Source organism: Metarhizium robertsii (genome assembly GCF_000187425.2).
Source record: "Metarhizium robertsii ARSEF 23 chromosome Unknown MAA_Scf_2, whole genome shotgun sequence".
In the NCBI taxonomy this organism is placed as follows: domain Eukaryota; kingdom Fungi; phylum Ascomycota; class Sordariomycetes; order Hypocreales; family Clavicipitaceae; genus Metarhizium; species Metarhizium robertsii.
The window spans coordinates 4086560-4108408 of NW_011942160.1; the positions used below are offsets into that span (position 1 = coordinate 4086560).

The 21849-nt window shown below is 51.5% G+C and overlaps 6 protein-coding genes across 6 annotated transcripts; 1 reads left to right on the top strand and 5 right to left on the bottom strand.

Annotated features, from left to right (window-relative positions):
- Positions 1-459: 459 nt before the first annotated feature.
- On the bottom strand, positions 460-1752 carry MAA_05255 (2OG-Fe(II) oxygenase; the record flags this gene model as incomplete). Its single annotated transcript, XM_007823253.2, has 3 exons — positions 460-758; positions 829-1130; positions 1208-1752. The coding sequence occupies 3 exons, from the start codon at positions 1750-1752 to the stop codon at positions 460-462; spliced, it is 1146 nt and encodes a 381-aa protein (XP_007821444.2).
- A 6303-nt stretch (positions 1753-8055) lies between these two features.
- Positions 8056-9579, bottom strand: MAA_05254 (Major facilitator superfamily domain protein; the record flags this gene model as incomplete). Its single annotated transcript, XM_007823252.1, has 2 exons — positions 8056-9288; positions 9349-9579. The coding sequence occupies 2 exons, from the start codon at positions 9577-9579 to the stop codon at positions 8056-8058; spliced, it is 1464 nt and encodes a 487-aa protein (XP_007821443.1).
- A 712-nt stretch (positions 9580-10291) lies between these two features.
- On the bottom strand, positions 10292-11360 carry MAA_05253 (AT DNA binding protein; the record flags this gene model as incomplete). The annotated part of the gene is made up of 4 exons (XM_007823251.1): positions 10292-10587; positions 10638-10754; positions 10809-10826; positions 10880-11360. 4 exons carry the CDS (start codon positions 11358-11360, stop codon positions 10292-10294), a joined length of 912 nt encoding a protein of 303 aa, XP_007821442.1.
- Positions 11361-15568: 4208 nt separating this feature from the next.
- On the top strand, positions 15569-17433 carry MAA_05252 (phthalate transporter; the record flags this gene model as incomplete). Its single annotated transcript, XM_007823250.2, has 3 exons — positions 15569-15892; positions 15946-16042; positions 16109-17433. The coding sequence occupies 3 exons, from the start codon at positions 15569-15571 to the stop codon at positions 17431-17433; spliced, it is 1746 nt and encodes a 581-aa protein (XP_007821441.2).
- Positions 17434-18567: 1134 nt separating this feature from the next.
- Positions 18568-18930, bottom strand: MAA_10843 (uncharacterized protein; the record flags this gene model as incomplete). Its single annotated transcript, XM_011412762.1, has 1 exon — positions 18568-18930. One exon carries the CDS (start codon positions 18928-18930, stop codon positions 18568-18570), a length of 363 nt encoding a protein of 120 aa, XP_011411064.1.
- A 495-nt stretch (positions 18931-19425) lies between these two features.
- Positions 19426-19743, bottom strand: MAA_05251 (uncharacterized protein; the record flags this gene model as incomplete). The annotated part of the gene is made up of 1 exon (XM_007823249.1): positions 19426-19743. One exon carries the CDS (start codon positions 19741-19743, stop codon positions 19426-19428), a length of 318 nt encoding a protein of 105 aa, XP_007821440.1.
- Between the last annotated feature and the right edge of the window lie 2106 nt (positions 19744-21849).

Below are 21849 nucleotides of genomic sequence, written 5' to 3' on the forward strand. Positions count from 1 at the left end.
ACCCATGTTTCCTCTATCCTGCTCTCTGAATCGGAAAGTCCATGGACCCAATCTCGACGAGGCAGCAGATAACGTTTGGACATAGGGCTCCGAACCTCGCACTGAGATATGCAACATAGTGCCACCGCGTGGCCTTGTGTGGCGCAGCTCTTTAATAGTGCCCATTGTCATCTGTCTAAACTAATACTAGCATTGCTGGGCTGTCATCTTCGAATACTGAGACAGTCTACTCCGTACCCTTAGTAAACCGGGTCGGATTGGCAGAACGCTTACGGAGTAGTCTATGCGACTTATACAGGTCATGCACACGAGGCTTAAAACGTTCCCCACCCACGTCGTTGCTTCAGCCAAAAACATCTTACCCAGGATTCTCCATTCGCAGAGTTTGTATGAAGGCGCAACATCAAGCTATGTGAGATCCCCGACGGAAACCGCTTTCTCCTTTGCCTTTGGAACCCATCATACCATTTCGTCTCGAAGTTTTTCCTTGCTTAGCATTTCGTAACGCCCTTCCTCTAGCAACTTTGTCGTGGTGATGCGGGTCGGGTAATTCCGCAGGGCCATATTTGTGAAGTGTGTTCCGTAGTGAATACCATCAGCTGGCTCCTGGGAACCATTGAATCCAGGCAGTGGTTTGACCATGGCCCGAAAGTTCGGCTCGTGGAAATAGGCAAACGCAAAGCGCTCTCGAACATTCAGACCGACCTTGTGAGGTGTGGACTGGAGAAAGCTGTTGGTCATGTACTGCATCATGTCCCCTATACATGCCCACGGTTAGTCGAGAGCCACGAGGGGAGAGATCGTGTCGAAATCACGAGCATGACTTACCAGGGAATGCAGTGAATACGCCCGGAGTCGGCGGCACATACAACCAACCTTCCTCATCTTCCTTCATCCCAGCTACACTTTGCTTCCAGTTGGCAAACGATTCGCCTTGCTGGGGAGGTCGCACAAAAAGACCTGGTGAGATGGTAGTTAGCGGGGCCTCTTTCTTCATCAGACTCGGAGAAGCCGTATCCATACCCCCGACCTCGTCTTGAGCTGCTATTACTAGCAAACCATAGTCTGTATGAGATCCAATGCCACGACCAGCCTTGCCTTTCCCATTGGTTCGGTGTCTCGCAGGGAACCTGATGCCGAGAAAATGAGAGCTTTAGTATCATCACACCTGTTGCGAATGCAGTTCAAACCATGTCTACTAACGTACCTGAGAACTCGCATGTGGTGCCACCCGTCATCGGTGTACTTGGTCAAGGATCCCTGCGGCACATCAAGCCCCAGCTCGATTAGCTGGAGGACCTTGTCGCCACTGGACCCCATGTCTGCCATGTAGTTGAGCATGGGGCTCTTCATACGCTTGTCTAACCAGGGACACGGGCCATGGCATGGCCACTTCTCCAAAACTCTGGGGTCCCCTGGGTGTAGGTCTTTTGTTACGGTGAAAATCTCCGAATAGTCGGCAATGCCCGCAGTAATTTCTTCTCCAGAGGCAACATAGCCCGCATAACTACATTCGTTCACGCAGGCTTGCTTCTGCAGCGGCGTTGCCTTGAAAAAGTCTCTACTGGCGGCATTGGCTTGGGCATATATTTGTTGCTGTGACGGCGACATGGCAATTTGCAGAATGCCATGGCGTCTCCAGGCTCGCACCATGGCCTTGGCCATGGCCCTGTCAGAAAGTGACCCCGACAGTCTTTCAGGCAGGACAAATGTTTCCAGCTGCGCTACGGCGGCTGAGAAACCTGGCGGCATGGTTGTTTTGTGGGTAGGTTGAATAGAGTTCCTGGCCATCGGCAGCAGGGACCGCACCGTTCTTGGAAAGAATGGAGTGCTTGTACGCACAGCATCGACTGTAAGTGAAGCCATGTTAAAGAGGTACAATCGTTTTTTAATGCTAATAAGATCGAAGTCGGGAACTATGCAAGTGGTTTTTATCCATATCCGTGAGTCGTCGGAGATCGGGGGGCATGTCGAGTATAAAATAGTCCACGGGTGACGGGCGAAAAGAAAATGTAACAGCATACTCTATCAGACTTTTCCAAACTCGTCGCCTTTAGTATCGGCGGATTCCTCCGGTGGCGCCTCGAACAGAAAACACTGCATACCTTATTTCTCTCGGGTAACATGAGTGGCCGACGTCTTCGGATATGATTTGAGGTTGCTCTGCCATCACCTCTAGACATCTCGAATGGATCTAAGAAGTACGGCATGTGGGGCTAGGCTTGCAATGCGTCTAATCGGCTATTGTCTCTCAACTAAACTGCTTGAGGCAAGCTGTAGTGCGACCAAGGGCACGAAACGGTGCCTGTAGTCCTTGTAGTGCTCAGAAACAAGGTTACTTCCGTGCGAACTGGATCATCCGGTGGCCATAACCGGCCGAGAAAGGAACGTGAAAGAAACATATCGAATGCTCTCTAGGGTTTGTGATTTTGACAGGCTCTTCGTTGACGTTGCAATAGCACGTAATTGCGTACCTAAAGGCATTACAGTCCCGCACGGTGGTATAACATCATGAAGTGGCAAGAGGTACCCAAGATCAAGCTATCGATGGATTCCGAAAAGGCTCTTTCGTCGCGTGTTACTCCTCGTTGGCTCGGAGCTGTCATTTGACTAGCTCGGGGCATCGCCCAACGACATGATAAGACGCAGAGACTTGAAACCTCACTGTCTCTAAGATTCTCTCCGTCGTCAAAAGGCCCGAGGAAGGCTAGAACACCGAAGCCGGGCCGCTGCAGCACGCAATTCGACTTAAAACTCCGATCTCATGGGAAAACTGAGATTTCTATTACGCACTAACGAAACTTACAAACGGTAAGGATCTCGTGTCATATAAAGCGGACTAATGGCGTACAGTCTAGAATTACGTCTCATGGTCCTTACAAACGTTGTCATGTTCCACTGATACTCAGCCATGGAGCGAAAAGGCAAAAAATATTGCCCAGTTGAGCTGTCCCCGCGTCCGTCAATTGGAGTACCGAGAATTTTCGCATCCATTGAAAGAGACCTTGACGACCCTATCAGCGCCTTAGGAGACAGGCGTGTCGAGGCGATTATGCTGGCAAGGGCAGGTAGTGATGCAGTTGCCAATGTCGTGGGACGTGATAATTCTGTCGAAAGGAGGGGCTAGAGTAGCTTTGATTGGGCCCTAGCTATTTATTTCTGCAGGGCATCGACAGATCGACGTGGAAGTTATCCAATGATTTCGAGCAAGCCGCAAGTTCGTCCAGCTCTTTGCAAACCTGTACAGTCTTTGCTGACACACGGAGTCTTGGTCACCCCTGGGGCATTGACCCTCTCGCCCCGGCAGTGTACAATCGTGATGGCAATGAAGGAGGACCAGATGTGATACGAAGCTGCGGACCCCAGATGAGCAGGCCTTCGACGGTGTTGATGCGCTGTCGATATCTGGCAGCCGGTCAAGATGAAGTTTCACTTTCCGCGCCAAGGATCTTCTCGCCCACATACCGGACCGATGTTCGGAATGAATAATATTCGGGACTTTTAACCCCTCATAGATATAACGTCCGAGGTCTACACCTCGTAATGCATGCAATGATACAGCACCAAGGGCGTACAAAGCCATCAGGGTCATGCGGCCCGAAGAGATGCCCACGTGCCACGTACCAAGGCGCTCTGGGATGCTGCATCTTCGCAGAATCAGGGTCCTCCTCTTGGACGGCGCAAGCCAAAGTTGGCCAAACTGGCTCTTCACTCGCCATGATACATGCTCAACACCGGTTTTGACGTCATTATTTACCTTGTTATATCCCTTCATCAACGTCGGCACTTATGACTTGTCGTAGGGAACTCTCCATCCAGCACTAGCTACTCTGGTAACGACACATTGGTGGTTATCTCGCCACCGGCATAATACCTACATCGCACACGCGGAAAGCAAGGCGAATGGTTGTGCCCCGTGGCCCACAAGATTGGCAGTGCATTCTGACGATCTCGTTAACCGTCGAAGAGTTAGACGATCTTGACTTCTGAGGGCCATCCGAATCTTAGAAGGTTCTAGAGAAGAAGGAAACCAGCCTGTGGTTGCACACAGAATCTCAAGCAACGAGGGCGTTCGGTAGGAGCGCGGTAATACAATTGATAGGCATAACAAACGAAGTATACAGCTCGTCTATCGCATGTGATAGAAGCATATTATGCCAAAATTTCGTGCTACGTCTCCGAATTGATCATTTGGGCCATCCAGGCAGCTATCAGGCGGATTTGGCCTCCTCATCTAAAACTTTCTTGATGCAGAAGCTGGTGGATAAGACCAAGCATCTAATGATTCTTTTTTGCTAACTGTTATCAACTCGTCATATACTATGCGATTCGGACCTACCAAATCTGACAATGTCTTCATCCCGCAGCCAGCCAAAGCCGTCTCTTTTCAATAGGTCTCGTACGGCAGTCTCCTTCGATCGGCAGCTTCAGTTTATCGTGCCTGCAATCCAAAAGCAGCTTCTATCGATCGCGTTGATCCAAGCTTTACATTCGATCCGGCAGCGATTCGCTGGGTCCTACGGACTTGCTGTTGCAGCTTGTATCCCAACAGAAGCCAGCTACGCTGGATCTTGTGGCAGCATTGTGGTTAGTTTCGAGCTTTTATTGATAGTGGCAGGCTAAAAGACTGTATAGTATACACGAGCACCAGGATTCTTCCGGCCTGCTCGAAGCTTCAAATTCTATAGCTGCCACAGCTAAGCCTTGGTTTTTCGTTCAATCCGGCCGAATCTATTGATAACTACATATGCTTCAGCAGCTTTCATCGGGCGGGTTGCTGCAGAACTCCTTGTCTAGTTATACCCCAAGGTTTGCTGGCGACACATCAATCTTATCTGACGGGTAGTCGGGAAAGCAGGCATTCCGGCATCTCTAAAAGCTTTCCCTGGTTTGCCCTCGATACCATGAATATACACAGCGGCTCCAAGTCCGGTATCAGAGTCAGCAACAATTCTGCCAGCAGCTTCAAGAGCAGGTTTCAGTCCCGCGTGGAATCGAGGCTTCATACAAGATAGTGGCCTGAGAGCTAAAGAAAGATGGTGACAGACATGGCAACAAGCGCGCGAGCACCGAGTTTGGCCACAGGAAGCTTGTCAAATCCAGTGGCCTCAACTGAGCCTGGCTTCAAGTTGCCAAATTGACCGCCTGGCCCTTAGTGTAAGCTTCCAACCTAGCCTCCCAAAGCCGGTGCCTGCTGCACTGGATTTTGTTGCGTTCCGTAATTAGACAGGTGGCCACATGTATAGGATGTGTGTTGAGGCCTGAGTTTTCCCCTATTCAAGGAGCTTTCATGATATGATTACTACCAGAGATGCACACACTAATACAGAAACGGGCCTTTGCATTTACATTACGGTATAGGGAAAACCCCAATAATATACACTTGAAAGGGGAGAAAACCTGTACCAAGGCGTCGTAGGAAATCCGCCACTCACCACTTCCAGCACAAGGTGTAGCCACCGCCTTAGCTTCCGGCGAGAATCGCACCCCACGATAATGTGTATCAATGGTGTGTCTAAGAGCACATTATAGAGTGGTACTTGGGCGGCGGTGGTATATTGTGACAGCCTGGGCCGACCGACTTGGGTTGTTCATCCTTGCAGTACCGGTTCCTATGTGATATTAATAACATTTGTACATACTGAGCGTGAAGTAAGGGACCTACCGATATAGCCTGCATTTTCTAGGGGGATGCGATGAAACCCGAATTGACTTGATTTGGCTGTTGTGTATTATCATTAGCAAAAAAAAAAAAGGTAAATTACTTACTTTGCAAGGGTTTTTCAAGGCTTACATATCTGCATTTATAGGATAACACTTCTGAAGACTAGTAACCGTGAAAATTGGGATATGACAGTTGAACAATTGAAAGAGCTCGGCCTGCGTTATGTGAGACCAATGCGACCGTTGAGAGGGGTAAGATGTCTTACTGCTGGCGGTTGGGGGAATTGAGCGTCGTCGTATTGAATGCCGTCGTACTCGGTGCCGTCGTATTGAGTGTTGTCGTATGGAACGACGGCGCCTAAAGCGGCAGTGGCAAGAAGAAGCAAGTTTGCGACGAGCATTATTTTAACTAGATATCTCAAGATTTGTAAGGTAGCGTGATAGACTAGAACTAGTAGTGTAAGCTGTATGGAATCTTGGGCAATAATAGTAGGAGATTTGGCGAATATTTATACTCGATGTCTTTTGTCCGAATCGGATGAGGCGCCCTCGCCGCTTTTCGTTGCTCTCACTGACAACTTTCCGCATGCATCCCATCGGATATACATGGAATATTTTACTATCTTGTACGCTTGACTTTAATCTCCGTCTGATTGAATACTACTTTCCTTAAAATTACTTCTGATTTAGGTTTCATGCTTCTTGAGGTAGGGTATGAAAGCTAAACGCGGGACGTGGCAAGGAGCGGGACGTTCGGAAACTTGACGTCATCCCTCATTTACATGTAAGATTCGGGGATTAGGTTGGGGTAATAAGTTCTGTATTACTCTTACTTTAATATAGACTTGCTATTGGTGATGATTGCTAATCATAACTTGTTTACTTGACTTTGTGTGACATGCGCATGTTTGCAAGGTTGAGTTCCAGAACGCAACCATATAGGCCAGAGTGTGTCGTACGTGAGGCTTTGGAAGATCTATTCGCTTCTCGAATCTATTGAAACAGCCGGTAAAAGAGCACTCGCCGTTGTAATACCAGAGGCAGCAAGAAGATGTGACTGATTCAAAAGATACAGGCACTACAATCCTTGAAAAGACGGGTTTGGTGCTTGAGTGCGATTTATGCATTGAGGGTTTCGGATCTATTAGCTACTGGTACAACTACCTCATCGTACGTTTATTGTGGCGTCGCAATCAGGGTTAGAGTTAAAATCTTAACTGAAGGTGGGCGATAATCTGGTGCTACTACTGGTTCAATTAGTAGTCATGTAGCTTACTTACTCATTATACTTGCTGCAACCGTATCCAACCCGGTAACATATCTATAAAATAGTATTGCTCTTGAATGTTTACCCCGCATGAAGCCTCTTCGAGAGTGGATGCAATGTTGAGCATGGAACGACATCACGTACACGGTCCAGCCTACTTTGGCGGCATCTCCAGATAACAGAACCAACGCACTCCTTTCATCCGTGTTCCGCCCCGACGTTCAACATTATGCATTCCTGAGAGACTTTTTACTTTAGAATATTAACTCCCCCCACGGAATCTATGTTCGATGTCGCTTGCCCTGCGATTGCCTGATGACAAGCCACATACTCAGCGAGGGGGCTGAGACAACTGTGCAGGACATGATCTGTCAGATCGACCCCTCCACCTTGGCTGATTATTTTGAGCACTGTGCGGTCCTTGGAATCGTCCTCTTGGAATCTGGGATATAGTTAGAGTTGAGCGTACATTCGTAGATTACCTTTTCGAGTGCCTCCCGAGACTAGCTTTTCTTTTTCCGCGAGCTAACTTTCTAGGTGACAAAAATAATAGCGGCAGATGTCAAGCTCATCTGACTAAAAGTGACTGTGGTGTAAATTTTAAGACAAGCCAACGCTAGTCTGGCGTTGACGTTGTATATTTAATACCTGGGAACCAGTAGCTAAATTCGGGTGCCTACTTTCACTTGACCCAAGCACTGGCGAACATCACGAGGTTTGTGATGAGAATTCCAGCGGGACCTGGGCGCAGAGGACAAAATGGTGTTGCCAAGAGGTGGTTGCTGAAGCGGAGTGAGATGATATAGAAGATATATTCCAAGTAAATTAAATGGGAAACAAAGTATTATCTATTCTATGCGTAAAAACATCCATTAAAGGGGCTAGCATGCAAACTCTTGTCTAGACAATTTACCACTCGTTGCGTCGCCATGTAATCGCGTAAACAAAATCGCTGCCAGTCTTGTACCAACTTATCGCTAAAACATGTTGGCCAAAAAATTCAACACCAAGCGCAAAATGGCACCGTAATTACAGTGCGTTCTAGACTTTTGTATCATAATTTTTCCAGCATCCAACGCCCGCCATCAGCATGGCGGGCGATAGGTCCCCGTGTTTCTTCACACCTACACCCGCTGCGTGCTAAACATCATTTGAGGCGTGATCCAGGAGACCCAATACCGATGCTGTCTCTCCAGGGTAGTCATCGACTCCTCTCGCTTCTCAACATCGCTAAAGATCTTCCAACACCGCAATAGCCACAGGCACACCGACCCAATGAGGAACATGAAGCCCGTAAACAGCTGCGCGTGGATAAACGCCGTGTTGCTGTTGGAATCCCCCTCCACCAGTTTCATGGCAATGGGCTCCGCAAAGGTCGTGGGCAGAACGAGCCCGATGCAAATGACGCCAAAGGTATTGGCAAACTTTGCAATCCCCACAACCTCAGCCAGCACCGGCGTGATTGTGCACCAAAAGGTGCCGCAGAGCATGCCGGCAACAAGCGCAAAGACCAAAAGAGGCGCAAACGACTGCGCCGGGATCCAGAGCGCGAAGCAAAACACAGCGCAGAGCAAGGTCGTCGCCCCGGCCACGCTGATGCGGCCAAAGACGTCGCTGAAGTAGCCCAGGGGCGGGCGGCCGACGGCGAGGCCCAGGTTAAGCAGGGCGTTTGCCACGGAGCCCTGGGCGGGCGTGAGGCCGATAGACGCCGCGTAGATGGGCAGCGAGTACAGCAGGATGATGTACCCCAGCTCCGTGGCGACCCCCCAGACGACAATGAGGAGGACCTCGACGCGCCCAAAGTCGCGCGGGCTGAAGCTGCTCGGGCGCATCTCGCCCGGCCCAGCGGCGCGCGGCCCGGCGTTGAGGTCCCGCAGCAGGAACGCGGCGAGCAGGTTGGCGGACAGCGCGGAGACGGCGAGCACGCGGTACGCCCAGCCCAGGTCCCAGGCGTGCAGGACGCGGTCCGTGACGATGCTGTACACCAGGCCGCCGATGCCAGAGCCCGCCGTCGCCACGCCGACGGCCAGACTGCGGCGCGAGGAGAACCAGGGCGGCAGGAGCGCCGAGGCCGTGACGTAGGCGAAGCCCATGCCCCAGCCGAAACAGAAGCCCTGCGCGAGGACCAGGTGCCAGATCTTGGAGGCGAAGGAGGACGTGAGGAGGGACACGAATATCAGCGCGGTGCCGATGAGAATGGTCCACCGGGCGCCGATGCGTCTGCGGACCACGGTGACGAGGGGCGAGACGAGGAGGGCCTGCGAGATGGAGAGGCCGCCTACGAGGCCGAATTCGAGGTGCGAGGCCTGGATGGCCTCCTTGTTGGTCGAGTATTGGGCCATGATGACCGCCCACGACTGTTTGTTTTGGTGAGCACGTGTTGGTTTTCAGCTGGAAGCGGAAGCAGGGCCACGAACCGAGTTTATACCCCAGGTGTTGGCGTTGATGAGAAACACGGCAAATGTGCAAACCCACGCATACCCCCCATTAGGAGGGACGGGCTCTGCAGTCGCAATATTGGCCATGGCGCCATCGTCCCATTCGCTATGGGGTGTTGATGAGCCTTGGGCATCGCCCTCGCGCAGGGGGATTGGGGACGGCGGACGACGTCCATCGGGGGCAATGCGTGTCGCCTCCACCGAAGACATCTCGGAGAATAGACAAAAGGGAAGCGATATCTGGTGGAAATCGAATTTTGTTTTTTATTCAGACGTATTCATGGCCATTTCTTTATATTCTTTCCGTGACCGATATCGGCTGTCGTCATGGTTGGGCGTGAGATCCACGGTCCCAGAAAGAATGGGGAGTTTTATTTTAGAGTACGTAACTAGATTCGGCATCTACCATGGCCCGCGATGGGGACAAGTGCCGTCGTCGGAAGGGCGTGGAATCCGGCTAGTGGTTCCGAGATGATGGACTTTGTGCCGTTGGTTTTTCTGTCCGCGCGAGAATGAACCTCGACAGGGCCACTCGGATGACCGTGTGGTGGAGCGAAAGCGGTCGTTGCTATTTAGATGGAGGCACGGGACCAGACAAAGTCGATAAACACGGTTGGGAAGATGGATAACTATCCGGCCGAGACCGGGCCATGAGATGCCGTGTCATGCTGGCAGGTCGTTGCGTCCAAGGATCGTGAGAAATGGGCGGAGCCGGAGGACCACGCGGGAACAACAAGATGAGTCGCCGTCCCCTTCTTGTGCAGGTTAGACGTACGCACGGAGACTTGGTGGATTGCATGGGGCGCCAGTGCCGCAAGCCGACTGAAGCATGGAATACGGCGGTCGTTCCTATTTGACTCCTGATACAATTATCCAGACCGTCGACGGGCATGTACGCGTCCACTTACGCGCCTCACCGCCTTCACTTGTTCAACTTGCCCGTCTCATGCTCCAATCCCGCCTCCTTCGCCTTCTCGTCCGCAACCTTACACAAGGCCGCCCACTCCTCGCTGCTGACCCGGCTCACACTCAGCCGGCTCTGCTTCAGCATCTGCATATTCTCCAGCGGGCCGCCTGGCTTCCCCATCTCGCGCAGCTCCTTGAGGGAAATCGGCACGGCGAACTTTTTGCGAAACTCGACGTGGACAAGACTCCAGCGCGGCTTGTCCTTTGTCGATTGGGAGTCGTAGTAGGGCGTGCCCGGCCGACGGGCGCTCACTACGCTCTTGGTCAGTCACGCTCTGGGCAATAGTCAAGGAGAGGCCAACCGTCTTCGGAGAATTCCTTGACCACCTCCATTGTACCCGCTATGCCGGGTTCTTTGCAGTTGGAGTGGTAGAAGAAGGCTTTGTCGCCGGCATTCATGTTCCGCATGTGGTTGCGGGCTGCGATAGTTAGGGCAGGGTTCATGTGTCGCGGATGAAGCGAGCAAGACGTACCGGCATATGCTCTGATTCCTGATGGGAGTTAGCGCACATGATTTCTTCTGAGACGACAATGGAAAGCTTACCATCCCAGCCCTCGGGTTTCGTCTTGGCCCGCAAGTCGTCGATGGAAAACCTCACGTCGATGCCGTTCTCATAGCGCGTCTCCGGCTCCGCCTTCATCAGCCAGTACCACTCGCCTTCGTGTCGGGGCGCCTCGGGATTAGTTGTGGGTATAGAATCTACGTCGACATCTTCCGATGCGGCTCTTTCATTCCTCTTGGCGCCGGCATCCTTCTTACTTGCGATTGGCGAGGCCGCCTTGCTGGCCTTTGCGCCGCCTGTTGACTGCTTGGTGGGCTTTTTGGCCGCGGCCTTGGTGTCCGTCTTGGATTGCTTGGAGCTCGCCTTGGTCGCAGAATTCCGGGGCACTTGGATATTTTGAGTAGAGACCGGGTCAGAAGACGAATTGGAGACGGAGGCTGTTGCTTGACGAGCTGAGCGTCTCTTGGGAACGGGTTCGCCATTGGTCTCAATGCCTGAGGCAGCTCGTTTTCTCGGCGCCATGGTGTATGTCTGATGCTCAGAGACTGATGAAAGAGCCGGAGATTTACTGAAAACGCACTGCCGGATCTCTGGGTAGACAGGACGCAATGCACCAGGACGCCTTGGTGCGATGCGTGTGCTCCTGTTTTGAAGGGATCAAGGTGAACCGTGAGACCTCAGCCGGTGCCAAGAAGTGGGGCGAGTGGGAGTTGCGCGACCAACCAGCGTCGTTTTGTCTGATGCCAATAATCACCGCCGTGTGAGAGAGAATGTCAGGTCGCACACGGCACGCCTCGAATGAACTAGGGTTCCCCGGCCACAAGAGCGTTTTAACTGCATGTATCAGTCGAGGCTTCGTAGCGCGCAACGTGCAAGCAGCACGACTATGCAATATCATGTCAATATGACAGACAGCCACGCATAAATCTGTCACCTGTGGCTTGCCTTGCAATACGCCAATTGCCCGACTCGAACGGCGGCGCTCTTGCCAGCCAGCCACATCAAACGTGACTAATCACATCACATTGGCCGGGCCACATCTGACTGCCCAATCGGGCAATTTTCTGCACTTACACGCCCTCGGACAGATTCAGAGCCAGCGCTTCTTCAGACTTGAATTGCAAGTATATGGTTGCCTGCAGTGGACAGCGACATGCATCGACGAGGACACAAGTGACACCTGTGGAACGGATATCGGCCTGACCAAATGTCGGTGCCCTCCGCCGGTGTATCGCTGTAGATGCACTGCCGTCTGCAATGGACCTGCTAGCCAGCCGGTTGCCACCAACCCTTATTCAAAGAAAAGTCCCCGTGGCGGAAAAATACACCTTGTATGGCATTTAGACTGTGTCATCAAGGGGATCAAGAATAGTAGCTGTGAGCATTGGATCATGCCCCGCAAGCGTCTATCAGACGGCCCTGCCTCACTCCTTCATTTCCACCATCTGCACATAACACAACCTTAGCAGCTCAACCACAATGCCCAAAAGACGTCCAAAAGTAACCACAAGCTAAGAAAGAGGCCTGGGAAGTCGTTAAACTGCTCTAGATACGAGTCCGCCTGGCCGTGACGAGTATGACACGGAGAAACGGGTTCGGGCACCAGCAGTAGTGTCCAAGACGGCAAATTTATGATGCATCAAGTCTCAAGAGCACGGCAGACCTTGATATAACTTCTACAGCAGACTTTGTACACCCTAAATCGCACCATTGCTGTGTAATGCCCAGACGTCGTGCTAGCTGACCAGAGATGTCGTACAGGTAGGCCACCGAGGTCGAAACGGCTTCCAGAAGCTTTTTTCAACAATTTCAAGGCCAAAACTGATACAAAATGATGACGGGTTCAAAATTGGCAAAGGAATGAGGGAAAACATAATACACGTGCGTAAAACCATGACGTGGAAGGGGTCTAGGACGGGATGATGTTGGACAGGGCAGGATGTGATTGGTCCGATTCGAGGGGCGTCGGCTGGCGCGCAGGGCCATAAAGACCGCTTCCCCCCTCTCACCGTCCTTCTTTTCGTTTCCCCCATTCATCTCCCTTTTGTCTCTTTTTCAAGAATCCCTTTGCCGAAGTGGACAGGACCTTGACATTTCTTGATATCAACCACAGGGACCATCGATGACGAGCTGAAGCCATATAATCCTTGCTCAGACCCTTATACCGCGCTGTCACTTATATTCCCGACCAAACAGCTTATTCGCTATACTTTCGGCCGTCTATCGTGTTGCACATGAGTCCAATTTAAACAGGTTAGGCATTGAATTACCGATATCGTCTTTTACACACTGGTCCTGCATCCATGGCTCAGTGTCAGAATATGTCCGAAAAGGGGAGCACAAGGCCACCATTGAAGCGTACCAGGAGACAGCTATGGAAGGAAGACGACGAAAATTACCCCGAAAGAGCATCGAAGCGAAATTCAAAAAGTCGAAATGTAGATTTGAGGCAGTCTCCACGCTCGGATGACCTCAGAAGCGGCAGCCAGCCGATGGTGGAGCATGCTTCAACACATACAGGCTTGTCATGCGCTTGGGACGGAGATGATGTCGCCTACATATCTGGATCAGAGTGCAATTGGAGCAATGTGAGCACCGTATGCTCTACAGAGGACCACAATGCCGCTTCACCATTTACACGAGGCAGATGGCGTTCGACATGTCCAGAGCTGGGCTGCAGCAGTACTCCTTCCGACTCGAAGCCAACGATGAGACCTGAAAGCGACCTTTGCCATACCGGTGCGTGGATTGAGTGTGAACCTGTCTTGCTAGGCGATAGATACATGTTATTCGATAATGAGAGCCTGGAAAACCACCCACAAGGGCTGGACGCACCGGATCTAGGCAAGCTGGCGACACCACACTTGTCGCCTATGCCGAGCACGTTTGAGTTTTGCTACTACTGCGACGATGATCAAGATGCCGATAGAGGCGGATCGGTTAACAAGTCATTGCGATTGTGTTGCAGAGATAAATCTGATGCCCAGCGTACGTATGAGTTGCCCGTGTTTTTGGATTTTGGACTGTGCTGACCGCTGGCTACATAGTCGAATGGGCACTTGGTTATTTGGAACAAAAGAGACGCAAAGACTGATGTTATGGTTAAGTGCGTACCGGGAAATTGTGAGTAATGTTTCCGCTGTGACGGTACATCATCCCCAGCGATGGTCTTGGCTGGCGTTTTTACGGTCTAGGTTCCGTTGGGTTTCTTAAGGAACGTCAGAGGCCATGGGGAGAAAGAGAAAGAGAAAGAGAAAGCAAAGGTGTGCACACTTATAAGCTAGATATCAGGGATATTCGGCCATGGGCCGCCATTGATAGATCTTTTTGCGCCGTGACGCAGTGGTCAAACCTGATAACCACTGTGACAAGGCGTGTATATTTCGCATACATTGCAAAGCTGTACAGGAAGCATCTATGATGACCAACATATATCACCAATTGTTCTGTTCGTACACATTTTTCATTGAGGAGTTTGTTTGTGGTGGATGTCTGTCGGAAGTGTTATTGGTACTACGGGATGGAAAAGGGAGCGAGTTTAAGCTACCTAGCTAGCCAGACAAGTTGCCATGCCCACAGGTGATGATGGGCGGGTTATTCTTCTCGATTATACATTTTGCCATGATCAGAGGCACAAAGTAACTCAATCTGCGTAGTCATGAAGTGCAGTCGACACCAGAGCTGCCTCACCACAATTCAGTGTTGGATACAGACTGCAATGTGGTGCAACAGGACGAAGGACGCAATACCTTTATTTGCCAGTTTAATGCAGATAAGAAACTAAGTCAAAAGCGGAGGATGTACTTATATTCTGGTGACCCCTCCAGATGGCGTGCTTGCCGGTGCATTGCTCTCCTCATTTTCTGATCCAAGTTTCGCTGTTTAGAGTCCCAGCATCATGGCTCGACGGCTTCTCACCAAAATATGACAAATGACCAGGTGTGCAAGAATGTTGTCTTTATCTTCATAATACCATCCCGAGCTCGGATGTCGTATCATTCTCACCACGACTCTGCCGACCAAGGCCGTCGGATAGATGCCAATATCGAAAACCTACAGATTCTCCATCCGAACAACAGCCATTGCTGCGGGTGCCGCGCAAGACAAGTCTATGAATTGTGGCAACGGCCTGCACTTGATAACTTGATATCTTGATTCCGCATCCCGCTGTCCTCACGGCCAATCGTCGCGGCCGAAATCGCACGCTCATTCAACAGCGTCCTTTGCCCACGAAGCTATCGAGATCTGACATCATTTTCGGCCAATCAAAGGGGAAGCAAAACGTTTTAAAGCCTGCAGGGTTCATTCGCGTAGGGCAAAACACGGAAACATGGGCGTGTCATGCAGCGAGTCGCACTCGATGATCCACCGACATCTCGCGGGTTCAATGCGCGTTGCGGTCGCCTCGGTCACGCAATCGACGGCAGCCATCACGACGCCGGGTCTAGCTTGGTGAGCCTTGCCATCACGTCAATCCCCCACCATGTCTCATACGTGCCGGGCATGAGAGGATGCAGACCAATCTCGCACCAGATTTTGCCGCAGTCAAGCCGGGAGGTGCTTGTGGTTTTTGTTCCCATCCCGGCCAGGGCTCCGAGGTGGTGCGGTGCCGGTTTACATATTTATACCGATGCTGCCCTTTTGGAATACACTCGCAATGAGCACATGCGCCCCTCTGCCAGACGATTTTTTTTCTTTTCTTTTTTTTAATAAAGAATAAAAATAAAAAAATGTCTGAGCGAGACAACGCGGAGGCTTTCCCGGCCTCCAAGGGCGGTGCAGTTGCAGTTGCGAGTGCGGTTCCCTATCGACGGCAGAAATGGTGGCAGCTGGGCGGCAAGGACGTTAGCCATGTGTCCATCGACGCTGGCTACGAGACGGCTCCGTCGTCGGCCTCGTCGTCTTCCCTGGAAGATGGCAATAAAAACGAGGGCGTCTTTGTTGCGCCAGAGGCGTTGGAGGTGTACCGGCCCGTCGAGGGTTTTGAAGGCACGCATCGATTCGATCCCTCGGCCACATGGTCATACGAGGAAGAGGAGCAGCTCGTGAAAAAGGTACATGGACTCGTCCGGAATCTCTGATATCGTCATGCTGACTCGCAGGCTAGCTCAATTGGAAAATCGCCCTGCCAGCATGCATCATGTTCTTTGCCTTGCAGCTCGACCGTGGCAACATCTCGCAAGCATTGTCCGACAACATGCTGGGTATGCTCCCGACGTTGCGTCTCATTGAGGCAAACCATCAATGATAGAAACTGACGCTCCCTCTAGGCGATCTCGGAATGAACACAAACGACTACAACAATGGCCAGACCATCTTCTTCTGCTCCTTCCTCTTTGCCGAGCTGCCCTCGCAACTCATCAGCAAGAAACTCGGGCCCGACACCTGGATTCCCATCCAGATGGTGTCGTGGAGCGTCGTCGCCGCGGCGCAGGCTGCCCTCAGCGGCCGGTCGAGCTTCTACGTGTGCCGCTTCCTGCTGGGCCTCATCGAAGGCGGCTTCATCCCCGACGTGATCCTCTACCTGAGCTACTTCTTCACCAACCCGGAGCTGCCGCGGCGCCTCAGCTGGTTCTGGACGTCGTACCAGTCGACCCAGATCGTGGGCGCCTTTCTCGCCTACGGCATCCTGCACCTCCGCGGCCGGGGCGCGCTCGGCGAGGGCTGGCGATACATGTTCCTCATCGAGGGCATCTTCACCGGCCTCATCGGCGTCTGGACCTGGCTGTACCTCCCCGCGTCGCCGACCCAGACCGCCCGCGGCAAGTACAAGGGCCTGCTCCGGCCGCGCGAGGGCTGGTTCACGCCGCGCGAGGAGGTCATCATGGTGACGAGGATCCTGCGCGACGACCCGGGCAAGGCCACCATGCACAACCGCCAGGGCCTCAGCTGGTCCCTCTTCAAGGACGCCCTCCTCGACTATCACCTGTGGCCCATCTACCTGCTCGGCCTGACCTGGAGCATCCCCGTGACGCCGCCCCAGGCCTACATCACCCTGACCTGCAAGGCGCTCGGCTTCAACACCTTCGAGACCAACCTGCTCACCATCCCCGCCTACACCATCTTCATCCTGCAGCTGCTCTTCTGGACCTGGGTCTCGGAGAAGGCCAACCAGCGCGTGCTCATCGGCCTCGTCACCCAGTTCTGGGCGCTGCCCCTGCTCATCGCCCTCGTCGCCCTGCCCACCGTCTTCCCCAACAGCAACTGGTCCAAATGGGTCTTGTCGACGCTCCTCGTCGGCTACCCGTATTGTCACGCCGTCCTGGTCGCCCTCACTTCGCGCAACTCGGGCTCCGTCCGCACTCGCACCGTCGGCTCGTCCCTGTACAACATGTCGGTGCAAATGTCGAATATCTTTGCCTCGCAGATTTACAGGGACGACGACAAGCCCTACTACTACAGGGGGAACAAGATCCTGCTGGGTGTTCTGGCCTGGAACGTGGTGCTGATTATCGGCATCAAGGCCTACTACGTGCTGGTCAATGAGCGCCGCGACAAGATTTGGCTGTCCATGACGCGGGAGGAGCGGGTTCACTATTTGAATACCACCAAGGACGAGGGCAGTAAGAGGTTGAATTTTAGATTTGGACATTAGCCGGTTCTTGACATGCGCGTGTGGTTATTATAGATGTCGACGGGGGGTAGATGTGCTTGATGATGTTTCTTTTCATAGACGAAACGCAAATATAGAGCGCGGTAGACGGATTTTTTTTTCTTTTGGCTATTCTTGAGTCGACTTGGCCTAGGCAAGTACCTGGGAGAGTCGTAATTGTACTCCAGAGCGTTTTGAGAGCGCTGTCGAGTGCCCCCATGAGGTCTCTGACGGAATCATGGCTCGATCCAATTCGGGATGCAATTCAACCAATTTTCCGCAAGCCAGAGGATGAGATCCCGTCTGTGATCTTCGGCAATAATTTCCCTCCTTGTGATATCCTTAAACAAGCCATGCTGAGCGCACGTAATAACGAGTGAACATGCACATCCGTCAAATATCCAGGCGAATTCCAAGCTTGGTAGAAACTGGCACTGGGTATTGAAATAACGCTCATCGCTTCTTCAATTGAGAGTACATTGTCAATACATTTCGCCACTTGAAAGGATTCATGAGTACAACTATCAACCTGTTGTACGTGCACAGATCTTGAAACGTCTCTGCCTCATTCAAGTTCAGACGTCGTTAGTCGCAGATTCGGCTTATTTGTCGTCGTCTTCCCGTTTTGCTTGGAATTCTCCCTTGTTATTCGCCCAGTGGCCTAGCGTCATTCCTTAAGTGTTTAGGATCCCATCCCACGGTCCCCAAGCGGCGCTACCAATGACACGAGGAAAAGAAATTACAGTGCAGTGTATTAAGTTGAGGGGTATTTGTATGTTTGGTCTTTGGGGCAGTCAGACATCACAACAAAGGGGATTGTGGCTCGTGCTGCTTCCACCTTTCACCGCAAACACATTCGAGTGGACCAGGTGCCCTCGAGCTCGGTTTATGGTCGCGTCACAGGAGGCGGATCCTCACAAGCTCCGTCACAGTCATTTAGGATGGCATAGTGAGCGGTAGTTCTCAGCTGAGGAGACACATGGCGGCACGGCCCTCAAACCCGTCCCCGGTCTAGTTGCACCATGCGGCGTTTTTGCTTGGCTTGTTCGGTACGACGGTGCGGGCAATGTGGTCTGGTGAATGGTGTCAATATGTTAAATGCATAGCTGTAGGTTTGGGAGGGTTACCGACATGTAATTATTCTTGCTTCTTGGGAGCGGTGGAAGACGGCCGGGCTGCAGCGGCCATTGCCGCAGCAGAAGCAGCTCGGAGCTCTTTGTAAGCGGCCCTGTACTCGTGGGCTATCTCCCTCTTCCTAGCGTTCGGAATGGTCCAGTCGCTCTTCGCAGCCTGACGGATGGCTGAAATCTCGTCGTATTTTTTCTGGTAGTCCGCTACACTCAGCATGGTGGCGGATCGATGACCAAAGTGATGAGAAGTGATGACTGTTTTCGAAAGGATGCGTGTGGGGTTGAGTGGTTGAGTTGCTGGAGAACGGGAAGAGACGTTGGGAGATCTCTCTTCTGACGTCTGGTAGACTAGACTGTCACGTGCTGGCATCATGCCAACCACAGAAACACAAGTGGCCAACAAAACACGGAACAGTGAACTACTATTATTCCGAATTTTCGATGGAAAAGGAGTGTTGCGATTAAGATTGCTTCTATTCAATTCTGGCTGACAGCTCTCCCACATACACCTAGTGACACAAATAACTATCACACAACACATTGGATAATTGGGCAACGATCAGAAATCGCCCGTGAACCGGGCAACGAGACTATTAATTTCCTGCTTGAATGAGAGTATCGATACGGAAATTAAATACTGCCGTCATCTTGAAAGTAACTCTGCCCCCAACTTGCGTGCCGCAATTGTTGAAAAAGAGGCAGCAACAGGAACACCAAACTCTCCCCCGATCAAAACCAGAGTGTTCTCCTTTGCTTAGTTTTGGTTTTCATGCAGCTTCCACTGGCTCTTCAAGCTACTTGTGTCTCCAGAAGTTGGCGCGATACGTGTCAGCAACGAGCCTTCTTCAACCGTAACCCTCATGCTTTAGGAGCCCTCCCAAACGCCGTTACCGTTGACGGAAGCAGCGGGTACAACGCCAGGTTGGTTCAGGTCACCGTCGATAATGGGGCCGTTATTAAAAGTGAGTTTGAATGTAGTGGTGCCTATCTGGCCGCTGAAAGTACGGGTTGACGTGAGCTCGTCTAGGTTATTGTATGCGAGCTTGGTATTGTTTGTGGTGAAGGCTGGGAGGGATGGGCTGACTGTCGCGGGGAAGTTGTATGCGCGCCCATCAATTGTGAAGCTGGCAGTGAGCCTATTGCCACTCTCTCGGATGAGTGATCCGTAGGCAGTCTGACTCATGGCGGGCCGAGGGTGAAGATTAAACACTTGGTGATGATATTTGCGTACGTTGAATGTTGCTTGTTGGATGATTGATACTGTGGACGAGAGGGCGAGTTGAGCTATCGAGTGGGAGACGGATGCCTTTTATGCTTGAGACTCTGTCTGTTTAAAGCATTGATCCTACGCGCAACCCTTTACGGAGTCCAAGAGGCATTTCGTCCACGGCACACTTTATTGACCAGTCAGTGTTATGGTCACCAAGCGGCCTGATGTGCATCTCGGCATGTCAGGAAACAGATCATTCTCACATGAGAGCTAAACCGCATATCCAAAAGCTTACTTCGCATAAGTAGATGCTTGTCCATTGCAGCCCAGGGTGGCAGACATGCCAATCCCTCGCTCGAATTTTCTCGTCTCGCGTCAATTCCAAGCACCCGAATGATAACATTTACAACATATCACATGCAGCTAGTAAATGCGGTCACTGTCGCCGGATTGTGGCTAGCTGAGCAGCCTCGTCTTTGCATACGGCTGAGACCCCCGGCTTCATCCCGCGAGTATGCCGTCTGGTGTAATGAGACAGTCCCCGTAATAAGGCATGTACTAGACCGGCATTTATTCGGGGATTGAATATGATGAATATCAAGCATCTTTGCAATTCCATGACATGAAGCACATACATCAATTGACATATTATGCAGTTATGGTGATACGCTTCTACGGACCACTAAACACGCATCCCTCACTTTTTCATCATCTATTCCGCACGAGGTACCTTCACATATTTTTTTGCTATAAAAATACTAAGAAAAATTTCACCTTTTTATTAGTACATAACGCAACTATAAGCCGCCAGCACAGTAATATTAATAACCGGATTTAAATAATGATAGACCTTAAAAACGCATTTTTAACCGTAAATTACATGCCAAGGCAAGCATTAATAAGGCCATAAAATTAAATAGACGTAAGCCACAGTGAATTTATGCGGGTAGAGCGTCCATTTAGCTAACGCGGGATGCATGATCAAAAAATGAGGGACGCGTGTTTACTGCTCCCGCTTCTACGTAACGTGACAATCTTCTCTTCTCTCCACCTAGCTGTCTCGTCTTTGAGACTCTGCATGGGGGTTTAAGGTGGCGCCAGTAGGAATGGTGTCATCATGTTTTAACCAGTTGCCGGCCCGTATATATGATCTGTCAATATGTATGTGTCAGCCAACACCGCCTCTATTAATTGAAGACGCATACGCCACGTGTGATTTCCGCCCAACGACTTTCGGGTCTGCGCCCAATATACCTGCCGTCGAACCGTGGTCGTATTGTCTTAGATACCTCATGATTTGCACAGCACGAATCGAGTCAGGATAATTGATAGTTGTCAATATTTACAGGCTGCCGTGGCTGCGCGGAGTAACAAGGGCTTATATAGACGGCTTGAAGCAGATCACTAGTTTCAATAATACCATCGTAGGGTCTCAAAGGTCCTTGGTTCTCAAGAGAAAGGAAGGGACTAATGACCACTATATGTACAGAAAGAAACGCTCGTGCCTAGGGCCTATGCCCAGATACGTGTTCCAGTCGTGTAACCAAGTCCCCGATCGGGGGGCCTCTCTGTTGGCCTCGCGATCTTGCTGGGCTTTCTCCGTGCAACAGTTGCCCACGCATAGTCGAGCTTTGTGACACGGCAACCATCGTGGACGGGCCGTACCAGTATCGGGTGTTGAGACGAGGCGAAATGCAACGCCGTCATGTCTGGAAAAGGCCGTCGTCGCCAGCCACGCAAGACTACCGAGTGTACTCCGTACTTGGCGAATTTAATCAGGCTGGTAGAATCTAGACTGACTGGTCTTATTAGACGTGCGCAATAAATGACCCATCATACATTCCAAGTGAGTTTCTTAGGACTTGCATAAACGGGGTCATGACGCTGATGCTGATGATGTTGCCAGAGACAAAAGTTGCCGTCATACATGTCGGCAAGAATATGGTGGGAGCAGCCCGAATGCTCCTCCAAGTGTCCTATCCACTATGTATTGGCTATAGGCTGATTGTGCGACAATGTCGTGGGCAATGTCTTTGGAGGGTTGCAAGTCCCCGCTGGTGGCTTGTGACGGGCGGTGAT